Raw genomic sequence first — 11,804 nt, 5'->3', positions numbered from 1 at the left:
GTAAAGTTCCTGCTCTGCATATAGAGAGGGGTTTTACTCGTTGTGGTAATCTGATCTAACAGCAGAGTACACACACGCAGTGTACTCGCTCCTCTTTTTATTCCCTCTCTTCACTTTTGCTGTGGAGAAATCCAGCGCTGCATAGTTCACTGCCTCTGCTTTACCATCCTGCAGAAAATATATTTGTGTCATTGAAAGCAGCAGATGTGTGATATTACTGAAGAAAATCTGCATTCAATATGTGAACAGTATGCAGGTAGAAACAATATAAACAAGTGACTTATTAAAATGATCTGCTGCACTTGTTCATTTACTTTATTATTTCTGGCTCTTTATAATGTTCAGATAGTATTTGCAGCATATGTTTTGTACATTGCACTAGAAAGCTGAACACACTTATTTAGAAACATTCCTAATATTTCTCAGTGATCTGTTTTGCATTTGCACCTCTTGACTTCATACCTTTCTATCATATAGTAATAAACATTACATAACTTAAAATGCATTTATTGTACTTTAGTTTGTGCCTTTGAGAAACATTGGCAAAATCTTACTTCACCTGGCCATATCATGATCACTAGGCATAGCCACAACACACTGCTACATGTTTATCAGAAGCATAATTACCAGATCATTTGCTTGGTCAGCTGTTGTCTTGTCATGTCCAAGAGTGTGAGAAGTTCCTGTTACTCCTGTTAAAAAAAGCAAAACTTTCAGTGTTGAGAAGGTTTGCTGATTACATATCAGTGTGTTTTGAGAATAGTTATAGAGAGCTGCAATGTTTAATTATGGTTAGGTTGGGGAATAAAGGCTTAATGGGATGAGGGGTGTGGGTTGAGGAACGTGGGATGGAGGGTTATGGGGATGAGATAATGAAGGGAGGGAGGAGGGTTGATAACGGATGAATGGTAGAATGTAAATGAGATGACAGTGGCTGATAGTGGGAGGGTAAGATGGGAGTAAAGACTCAGGGTGGTGGAGCTATCCATTGGCTGAAAGAACTTCACACAAAGATAATAAGTTGAACATGTTTGGCCTTACAGCTGAAGGTCAAGAGCATAGCAAAGTGGTATGTGCACTTCCAGAGAGCGTAGAAAAGATGCTGATAACAGGGTGGCCTGGAGATGGCATGATCAATTGTGGTGTACTGCATAAAAAAGTCCACACTGGGAATCAGGTTATTGATTCTAAAGACAGTTGGCTGTGGGGGGGTGAAAGGTCAATAAAGAACCTTTTTTTATTGAGTACACTGAAATCCTGAAAAATGGGAAAGGAGGGCTGAAAATGGGCTGAACATAAGTGCTTTTTTTTTTTAGTTTGTCAACTGTGACAGGGTTGGACAAGGCTGCAGTTGAGTGAAAGAGAGCAACAAAGATGTGGCAGTACAGCTCAGAATCCAATGTTCCAAGATAAATGCCCTGGTTGTATGATTGAGATTGAGAGTCAATGACAAGAAGTTAATGAACTCTGACCTGCAGTAGGGGACAGTGTAACAGATGATGTCATGATAAGAATGAAAAGGCCACAGTCACAGCCACAGTAAGATCGTTGGATCAAGCTGTCAAAATTAGGCCCTATGTTTCAGTCTTATGTTCCCTCGATGATTTTCCACCAAATTAGGCACTATGTTCCCTCGGGCCTACATTCCCACAGCACAGGTATGGCCATTCCCTAATACACATAACGTATTGTTGCCCCCCCCCCCCCCCCCCTTAACCGTAACCCCCTTCCTCCCTAGTCATATGTCGGGCTGTGGGAACATAGACACGCTCCTGTCATAGCTGGTATCAAGGTGAACGCAGCAGAGGTGGCTGAAAAAGATGGGACAGCAAAAGCAAGAGAAAGAGAGGAGGAAGTGATGCTGGCATGGAGGGATGTATGTAAAGGTGTAGTTAGTGGAGCTTGAGAAAAAATTGGTGGATGGCTCTGGGGCAGAGAGCCTGCTCTGATGTAGAAGCAACCTAGCCCTCAGAAAGGGCTGAAGAAGCTGAAGTACATGAAGGAGACAGTGCTCATGCAGCCAAATTACATGCTGCGACATCAACGCGGACACAGTGACAAGAACCTGGAAGTGTTTTTATTTTTAATATGTTACAGAGAATTTGTTTGTCAATGGTTAAGTCATCAGTAGAGAAAGTGCGAAGGAGTCCAGGATGTCTTATGCTGAAAATGTCAAAGTCAAATCAAAGTAATATCAATACATCCTTCTAATGCTATCACAATTCTGAGGAAACTGTCCGCCTCTTGTTTTCATACTCAATGCATGGAATTTGCCTATTGGTTTGTTATTCTACAAACAAGGAAACATATTTACCCATCTGCAGGTTTAGGGACTCAGACAGTCATACCTTGGGTGCCACAGTAATTCTGCACCACAATTATCAAAGTGACTCCTGCTTTCCCCACAGACCACAGACAGTTGCCTTCACTGACTCAAGCAAAGAGAAAGTGTGTCTCTCTTTAGTGCTGCCTTTACTGTGACTTAAAGGCCCATGCTTAACCCTAAAATTTCCAAACATAATAGAGACCAACAATGAAAGATCTGCATGTAACTGGTAACTGAAAACACTATTATTACTCTTTGGAGTTGCTTCTGAACAAATGATTGTGTCCATACTCTTCACAATGAATAAACATATCACCTAATGCAACAGCATGGCTTGTGAAATGTTTATAATTGTTTTTGGATAACTATGGACATCTATGGCACAGATAAGTAGGGTTTGAGGACACAGACAATATTCTTAAATGGGATTAATTAATTAATTGAAAGTTTGGTCTCAGCACATGTGATTTGTTGACAATAAGACAACTATAGAAAATGGCCAGCCATGTCCTTTAAACTGAAATTTATGGTGAGCACAGAGAAACTTTCCCTGTTCAGTAGATTGATGTGAAACCAGCATCTGAGTGTCAAACTCTGTACAGTGAAGGTCCAACATCCAAGTGAAGTGACAGAAAGAAAATGCACTTTTGAGTGGGGGGGGGGGGGGGGGACTTTAACTGAAACAAAAAATAAACTATGGTGAACTTACCTTTGCAATGTTCACAAACTCTCCTCCCTTTAACGTAGAACATAAGGACAGCAATCACAGTCACACAGCAGGCCAACAGTGCTCCAAGTGCAAAGACAACTGGCTCCAACTCTGGTCTTTGAATCAGAAAAACTTCCAAACAGACAAATTATTTATTAATGGATTGTCAGTAGTTATCATTTGCTATTAATCAGCAATCTAAATTACCGTTCAATTACTTTGGTTAAGTATTTTTTGACTTTTATTTGACTTGACAAACTTCAATAAACACAGTTGGATTAAGAAATGCAGCACTCTGACTGTTTGGTATTTTCCTGACCTCGAATGTGGGAGGAGAGGCACAAACAGGCTCATTCAAATGGAGTGCAGAGTGAGTTGTTTTATTTTGGTTGGAATTTGATTATGGTTGAAATAATGTCAGACCAATTCAGTCATATAGTAGCCTAACTAACTGATGAAAACAAACACCATGGTGATATGTGTTTATTATGTGATGAAAACATTTCTTGAAGAAAAGTTTTCTGTTTGGTAATCTGTCATGATCATGTTTAACTGTGTGTAGTTGTTTCAGAGCTGAAAACATGAATATGACTGGCTGAAAGAATATTTAATAATCAGCATATACGCTCTAAGTTCACCTTAGAGCATATGTGCTGATAATAGCTTTTTTAAAAGCCAAACCCTAATATATTTTAGCCAGGCATTTTAATGCTAAAGGCTAAATACATTTATGTAAAATCTATTGATGAATTAAATACAAGTGTAAATACATACTTGTGTCCACTTTAGTTCCTTCTCCAAACAGGATCTGTCCACATGTGACCACAGCACAGTAGTAAGTCCCAGTATCAGAGGAGTCCTGTATAGTTTTGGACAGACTGTAGACACAGCTCCTCTCCCCTCCTTCATCACTCCTGTTCCCGTGAGTGTAACCAACACCTGGATGAAATCCTCCTGATCCAACTCTGAACCAGTACACACTGCGTTCACCTGGACACTGATCTGTGTTTTTTGTTGTGTTCTTGGAGAGCAGTGAACACTGAGAAGTCATCGCGTCTCCCAACTGGACTGATGCTGTCTCTGGACTTTGTTTCACATTCACTGATTTCTGCTGCTTGCTGTCTGTGTGATTCAGTAAAATAAGATTTAAAAGTACAACACAAGGAATTCAGTATCTCATTATCGGAATGGCATAAAAATGTAAATGCTTATTGAAATAATAGAAACTTATTTTTACCGTTCACAACCAAGAATGTGCCATTGAAGAACGTTGGTAAATATAATGCTCCATTTTGACAGAAATATGTTGCTTCATCCTTTTTGCTTACATTTCTGATGATGAGAGAAGAGTGAGCATCCACTTCTGTGATGTTGAAACGTGACTCTTTAAATTGTTCACTGATAGTAATTCTTCCTTTGAGTCCAGAAGCGATTGATTGGCCCATTTCTCCAAGAGACTGTTTATACCAATTAAAGTTGTCCTTCACAGAGACTTTACAGTGAAATGTAACATTGTCACCAACTTCAACCACAGTCAAAGAGATCAGATGAGGAACCTCTGCAGTTTGAATCAGAGCTGAAGAAGAGCAAAAGAAACTTACTAGTCAACAGCACCAAAACAAAGAAAAATGTCTTACAGCTCCTTGTCTTATATTCATTACTGTAACAGACTGTTCATACTTGTATGTGATAAGACGATAATAATTGTACTTACACACTGCAGTCAGAAGAATCAAAGCAGTCAGTTGTACGATCATTGTGGTACAGCACTCTTGACTTGCACAATTGATGTCTTCCCACCAGATGGAAGGTTTGGTCACAAGTTGTTCAAGGTTTATAAAGTGGAAATCATTGTGATTGGCTGAAATACAAAACATGAACTTCCCCTTAGACAAACCAGTGATCTATTTTCCGTTGATAAGATATGCATATAATTGTATTTGTGTTGTTTTTATAGCAGTATCTTTATTCTTATGATTTTAACTATGATTCAGTTTTTGTGTTTATCTTAAATTAGCACACACACAGAAGCCTTAATTTAACATTTGTGTGCCTCTATATAAAGATGTAGCTATGGAGCAATGTTTTTATTTTTATGTTTGTATTTCTCCACCCATCAACATACACACGGTATATGTGTAAAGATTACCTGTATAATTTTCTTTTAAAGGGGCTAAATGCAGAGCTTCATCAGCTTTCAGGAATGTTATTTTTTCTATACAAACAACTAGTGGTGTACTGACGCATGGAGAGTCACGTGACACGACCGCTGTGTGTGTTGTTTTGGAGCCTCTGTTTTGGAGGTCTGGATGGCCTCACCTGCATGTTAGTGCATTTGAACCCCCTCCTCCTCTCCCCCTCCAGAACCATTAATCCCCCATATAACTGCTGCAGTGAGGAAGGATCAGCAAAATGTATTTTGAAAGCGACAAAGCAGAGGAAAATCCAGAAAACAGACCACGTTAGTTGTCTAAGAACATTTCCTGATAAAGAGAGGAATAAGACCCAGGTCAACCTTGGTCCTGCATTTTCAAGGTCGAGAGCCCTGCGAAATGCCAAAGGACTGCAATTTGACTCTTCTCTTGGACAGGTAAGTAACTCTATGGGTATATAATGTCATATATCTGTATTAGTTAGTTTTAGATTAACTTTAGACATACTGTTGTACATCATATCCATTCATTTAACAGTCTTAGGATGGGCTAACGGTCGGGACTCGAGCTGTTGCCTCTCTACATTTTAAGGGCTCCATGCAGCAGCGACAGGGCAGCCTACAGCGGCCTGTTGCCGCCATGTTACAGCTCGGCTTCGTGATGATCATGGAACGGGCTAGCATTCAAACACAAAGTAATATGAAGTCTGTGTGTGTGTTTGTGATATAGAGAGATGTGCGACAGCAGTATCCTGGGTAGTGTATGCGTTATGTTGGCGGTAGCCACAGCCACAGTGAATGAGATGGTTATAAGTTTATTTTTCCTCTATGAGAGAGACGAAGAAGAAGAATAGGGCTGTGTATGACTCCTTCAGTGCTGGAAATAAAGTGCCCTGTTCTACTCAGACGTAGTCCTGGTTTTGTTTTGCTGTTACCACAAATGAGCTAAAGCTAAGCTAGGTGAGCTAGCGTCATTCCAGAGGTCCCTGACTACGGTTCAGAGTCTACAGCTGGTGAAGGTAACAGTTGTGTCCAAGGTATCTAGCAACACTGTTGTATTTTTGAATAATTTAAGAGAAGTTGAATAGCTTTAGCTCAGTACGCCATGCTGACATACACTAGCTAATGGTAGCAATAAGCATTGTAAAATAGTAACAGAGGAAGGAATAGGAATGCTTACTAAAATGCACGACTTCTGCTGTGTGTTCAACTGCATTCAGTTATTTTAGCTGATTGGCCGTCTGCTCACTGTGCTGGAGTGATCACCAGATTACTTGGACCAATTACAATGATAAAGTGTCAACAGATGCAACAAAGCTAAGTATAGTCAGAGACATTATAATAAGAGGAGACATATCACTGAAAAAATCGCCCATTGAAATGCATAGGGAAACTTTTGTAACGCCAAGATGGCCGGTGTTTGCACATGTCCCGCCTCTTCTGGTGCCGTTGCTCCAATCATTTTGCTGGTCCTACGCGGTCACATTTTTTGCGACACTTGGAAGTCATTCTCAACAGAGACATTTTAAAACACATGATCAGCAGTTTATACTACTTTGTGTACATATATTTTTTAATGCTTTATCCAAAATTGTGGCTCTGGGAAAGTTGACTGTGAGCAAACTCCTGTCTCTGCTGTGAGCGTGCGATGACGTCTTGCTGTCAGTGCCTGCCGTAAATGAAGACTGTCGAGAAGTATTGCGCATGCGCAGTCCAAGATTGCCTGTAAGGAAAAAGGCTTTTAAAACGTTAATTTGATACCAAACCATCAAACCCTTTCAGCGATTATAGTTTGATTTTCATCGTGATTTCAAAACATGTTTTTTATGTCCCTTAGACCTCGGAAAATGGAGATACAGCTCTCTCCCTATTCATTTAGATAGCCGGTTGGTCTTCCTATGGCCAAATAGCTGCCCGGAGGCGTGGCCAATTTTGCCGCCGAGTGAGACGACTTGCCTTAGAAGGACTTTGGTATAGTAGCACTCTGTCTGGTTAAAGTGCTGTGCAGGGGGTGGCAATCACAGTCCATTATTGACAGCTTGCCCAGGGTCCTCTTTTCCACCACTGATGTCAGGGACTCCAGCTCAACGGCAACAACAGAGCCAGTCTGTCCAGTTGCCCAGCATATCTCTTCCTAGTGCTGCCTCCCCAGGAAACCACAGCATAGAAGAGGACACTGGAATCAAGTGCATTTCTCTGGCCTTTGAGGCAGAGAAATGGCTGACTAAGAATAGGCCTAGAACAGGATATGTAGTCAGTTTAAAGCAGAGAGAAAAGCTGCAAGAGGGTTCAGCAGGGTAACTTTTATTGAACAATTTGAAATTATTATTTGAAATGCTAATTTTATGTAAGAAAAAAAAAAAAAGCTTATAAATTGTGTTTTTGATAATGCAACCACAGGAACAGACATTAAGCAAATAATTGTGCAAACGTAACTTGAGGTAATGGTTTAAACTGACGGGGGTGTGACCTGTGAACACTATTAGAGACAAGCACTCTTCTCTCTCACAGCAACCACCAATGAAAATAACACCTCACACTGAAAGCCCAACCACAATGATACCTAACTTTCCACTTGTCATTTGTTAGCCAGTGTGACGGTGAATGCGTTTTCATTTGTGTCTGCCTTTGTGTCGTTTGCCAGCAGTACTGTGCACAAAAAGAAAAAGCAGAAAGTACAAAGCAGGACTTTTTAAAATTACATTTAGTAGTAAGAATATTTTTTTTGTCAGACAAACAGAAATACATATATATACATATGTAGTGTTGTTGCAGTTTTGAGTCTTTATATTATCAACCTCTATAGTTTCATTCTCTATACACCTACATACAAGTAGGTGAAAAAAGTAAAAAGTTTGTAGGAGCCTGTGGTGTTGCACTTGACTGCATTATAGTGTCAAGTGGTTCTGTCTTGTCATAGTGAATGAGTCCACCACTGTTCATAGAGCATAAAGGTGGCATTTTTACTATTTTGCTTCAAGTTAAAATCTTTCTTTTATTACCAAAAAAAGTCATTTTGGGATAGTCTATCAGTGATTAACATGTTGCCTCCATCAACAAGGACTTGGGTTCAAATCTCAACTGAGTTGTTAAAACATGCAGGTTAGTTGAGTCTGAAATTGTAAACTTCCTGCAGTTGAATTAGTTTCTGTGACAGTGCTGTGATACAGTTGTGCTCTGCTCTCCTTTCACCAGCCCCCCACTACAATCGTCAGCTCTTCCTGCTGATGTGACTGACAGGCACAGTGGGCGGGTCATCATTGATGATGTGGAACATCTGGATTGGCCAGTTTCCACAGTATTCAAGATGGCCGCTGTATCTTTGTCTGTCAGTGTGGTAAATGGCTGGATGCAATTTGAAACTAAACAGAAATACAAGAGATCGATCAATTGTATTTAACTGAATGCTAAAGATGTTGCAGAATCTTACACCAGGAAATACAAGCCTTTATATTTGCAGATATGTAGCTAGTGGAAAGTGTATTATAAGTGTTATCTTCTGTTTGTTGAGTCATCTGACTTTCACCAAAAGGTTGCGGTGATGTACAGGACGAGGGAATTGCACGTTTTGATCAAATTCAATCTAACCCCATCCTGGGAAGTATTGCTGCAAGTCAAGTTTCCCTTAGAGGACAATAAAAACAACTGAACTGAACTGAACTGTCATGCTTCAACACAAAACTATTTGATCTCTAAAATACATCACTCCTTTATGTTTCAGTGCTAATTGAAAGCTAATATTGTCATTTTTTAAAATATGAATCCTATCATTCTAACATGTATATCTTGCACATGGAAAGAGAAGAATAAAGTATTGTGTGGACATTTCTGCAGTAGAGACTGAAATCAACGTCCAGTGCTAATGCTCAGTTTCAGTGCAGGAAGTAGTGTGTTATTCAGGAAGTAACATTTCCACCATTAAACATAATCTTGGTACTGCAGAATTTCTCCGTACATACTGTGGTGTAATCTGTAACTTCAGATGATGTGCTATAACTTTGAGGGTTACTTTGTGATATTAAGTCCATTCATTTTCCAAACCACTTCTACTCTCCAGAGGGTTGCAGCCAGTACCAGCTGTCACCCATGCAGGCATGAGGAGAGCAAGCAGACTCCAGGTGGATATCTATACTGAAACTGGCATGTTGAGAGGCTTTTAGCTAAATGGACCCCAATTTACTGGAATTATCCTCGTCTTTAATTAACAGAGATGTACACAGACAGCTCTCCACAATCACAAACCAGCTTTCATGTTTTTTATTTTTTATTTTACTTCTGTAGTATTTTTGCATCTATACACCCGATTTGAGAGTCAAATAACCATGTCTCAACCCATGTTTGTAAAAAAAGTCAATATGGTGTGCCACAGTGAGGGCAGAAGCAGCATATGCTTACCAAAGATAAGAAGCACTAAAACATGAGCACAGTAGTAAAAGAATTCATTCAAATTCATTAAAAAGAAACATTTTTGAGATGGTTAAAGTGACTAAATGACTGGTGAACAATGAGAGGTGAAACATGTTTCACAAAGATAGATGAGACCAATGTGACAAGTACACTTTGAATCTACATTCTGTGATAACCAATCACATGCTTTCATCAGTGTGACATACAGATCGTGGCCACGTCACATCCCCTCCTTTATTCACTGAAAAACCAACAAGGTTTCTAACAATAGACAAAGTCAAGATGATCATGTTGTGGGTAACACTGCTTGTCCTTCATCAAGGATGTAAGTACCGTCTAATTCTGTGTATTCTGTGTACATTTAAGAACTTTCATGTATAGTCTTTTTGCATTATACGTTTTCTACATATTACGACAATATATACCATGTCTATATTTTCTATATTATTTATGTGTTCTATATTTTCATTTAATTCAGATGCGCTGATTCCAGTGATCAAGGTTCAACTTGGTGAACCTGCAAACTTGACATGTGCTTTCTCTGATGATAAGTTTAGCTATAAAGACCTATATTGGTACAAACAGAGTGCTGGTGATACTCTGAAGTTAATTGTTAAAGTTCGTAAATCTGCACCACCTGATTATGCACCAGAGTTTCCTCCCTCAAGAATTCATGTACAAAGAGATGAGAATTATATTAAAATGACTATTTTAAAGACAACTGAAGAAGATGAAGGAATGTACCACTGTGGAGTCGAGGAGTGGAAGAATACTACATGGAGTGGGACATATTTGTTAGTAAAAGGTAATAACATGAACAATTTTACTTTAACCTGAAAGCTTCACTAAATTTCCCAATTTCATTAGAAAACATGAATGTATATTTGAAATAAACTTGAAAATCACTTTTTAAAATTTGTGAAGGTCTCAACTTTTTAACATAGTTTTACATTACACAGGAAACAGTGAAAGGACATCAAACTATACTGTTGTTCAGCAGCCAACAGTATCTGATCCAGTCCGTCCAGGAGACTCTGAGACTCTCCAGTGTTCAGTCCTCTCTGACTCTGGGAACAAGACGTGTTCAGGAGGACTCAGTGTTTACTGGTTCAGAACCGGATCAGATGGATCTCACCCAGACTTCATCTACACTGATGGAAGTAGCCCTGATGCATGTAGAAATAAATCTGACATGAATTTGTCTCCAAAGAACTGTGACTATCACTTCTCTAAGAAGGTCAGCTCCTCTGATTCTGGGACTTATTACTGTGCTGTGGCCACATGTGGAAAGATATTATTTGGAAATGGAACAAAAGTGGAACTTGGTAAGATTTGATGTTCAATAATGAAAATAATACTGACTGATAAATCTCTTTGAGAAACACTGATAAGTCTTTCTTCTTTTTTTTTCTAGTAAAAATGACACATTCAGCATTTATTGGAATAGTGATATTAACAGTCTGCTTGGCCGTTTCTGTTGTTGCAAATATCGTCCTCATCTGCAACCGAAGTCCAAGAGTGTGTGAACAATGTAAAGGTAAGTGTTGTAACTAACAACATTTTTGCACTAAAAACATGTTCTGATATATGACATATCCATTTAATATGCTTTTATGCACAAGTTAGGAAAAATCTTTACAGAATGGAACCTTGGGTAAAATCATTTCATATTATTGTCATATTATTAATGAAGTATTTGGCAAAAGTTGTAAAATAATTTGAATTATACTTGAGTTGTGTATAAATCAGATCACTGGACCATTGATTAATGGTAAATTAATTCACCATTGTTTATTGTCCATTTTTAATTTTTATCATCATTTTTATAATAAAGCTGCTGCTCTGCAAACATATATTGAGACAGCCAGTGATGATCAGCAGGTAAGAAATTTGAACTAAAATTTAAACTAGAAAAGATCTCAGCACATTTTGTGTGTTTCCTCCTTCTTATATTGACATCATGATTTATTTCCTCAGAGATATGAAGACATGTTGGTTTATTCTGCAACAACAAAACAAACAACTGACAAAGCAGGAAAAAGGAACGCAAAAGCATCAATGGAGAATTGTGTCTACACAAATGTCTTCTACTTACTTAAAAAACAGAATTAAATCATAATGATGGAAAAATATTCACATGTAATAATTTAACATTTTGGGACAGTTTCTCACAGCTTTTTACATTTTGTTTCATTTTGGGGGATTTTTTG

At 38.7% G+C, this 11,804-nt stretch overlaps 2 protein-coding genes and 1 long non-coding RNA gene across 3 annotated transcripts; 1 reads left to right on the top strand and 2 right to left on the bottom strand.

The window, feature by feature from the left end:
• Positions 1-30: 30 nt before the first annotated feature.
• Positions 31-3,137, bottom strand: LOC128363003 (uncharacterized). The gene is made up of 3 exons (XR_008321647.1): positions 3,036-3,137; positions 628-692; positions 31-168 (listed from the first exon to the last, which is right to left on the bottom strand). It is a non-coding gene; the product is annotated as an uncharacterized LOC128363003 (long non-coding RNA).
• A 1-nt stretch (position 3,138) lies between these two features.
• Positions 3,139-4,825, bottom strand: LOC128362828 (uncharacterized; the record flags this gene model as incomplete). Its single annotated transcript, XM_053323677.1, has 4 exons — positions 4,750-4,825; positions 4,273-4,611; positions 3,810-4,157; positions 3,139-3,167 (listed from the first exon to the last, which is right to left on the bottom strand). Coding segments are annotated over exons 1-4 (759 nt in total), but the record flags the coding sequence as incomplete, so codon positions are not given.
• A 5,051-nt stretch (positions 4,826-9,876) lies between these two features.
• Positions 9,877-11,706, top strand: LOC128362827 (uncharacterized). The gene is made up of 6 exons (XM_053323676.1): positions 9,877-9,919; positions 10,073-10,399; positions 10,554-10,919; positions 11,009-11,131; positions 11,429-11,475; positions 11,572-11,706. The coding sequence occupies exons 1-6, from the start codon at positions 9,877-9,879 to the stop codon at positions 11,704-11,706; spliced, it is 1,041 nt and encodes a 346-aa protein (XP_053179651.1).
• The last annotated feature ends 98 nt before the right edge of the window (positions 11,707-11,804 follow it).

The sequence above is a fragment of the Scomber japonicus genome, chromosome 8, assembly GCF_027409825.1.
Source record: "Scomber japonicus isolate fScoJap1 chromosome 8, fScoJap1.pri, whole genome shotgun sequence".
Taxonomy (NCBI): domain Eukaryota; kingdom Metazoa; phylum Chordata; class Actinopteri; order Scombriformes; family Scombridae; genus Scomber; species Scomber japonicus.
The sequence above is the reverse complement of the archived record's forward strand: the minus strand, read 5'-3'. Positions and strand labels throughout refer to the sequence as shown.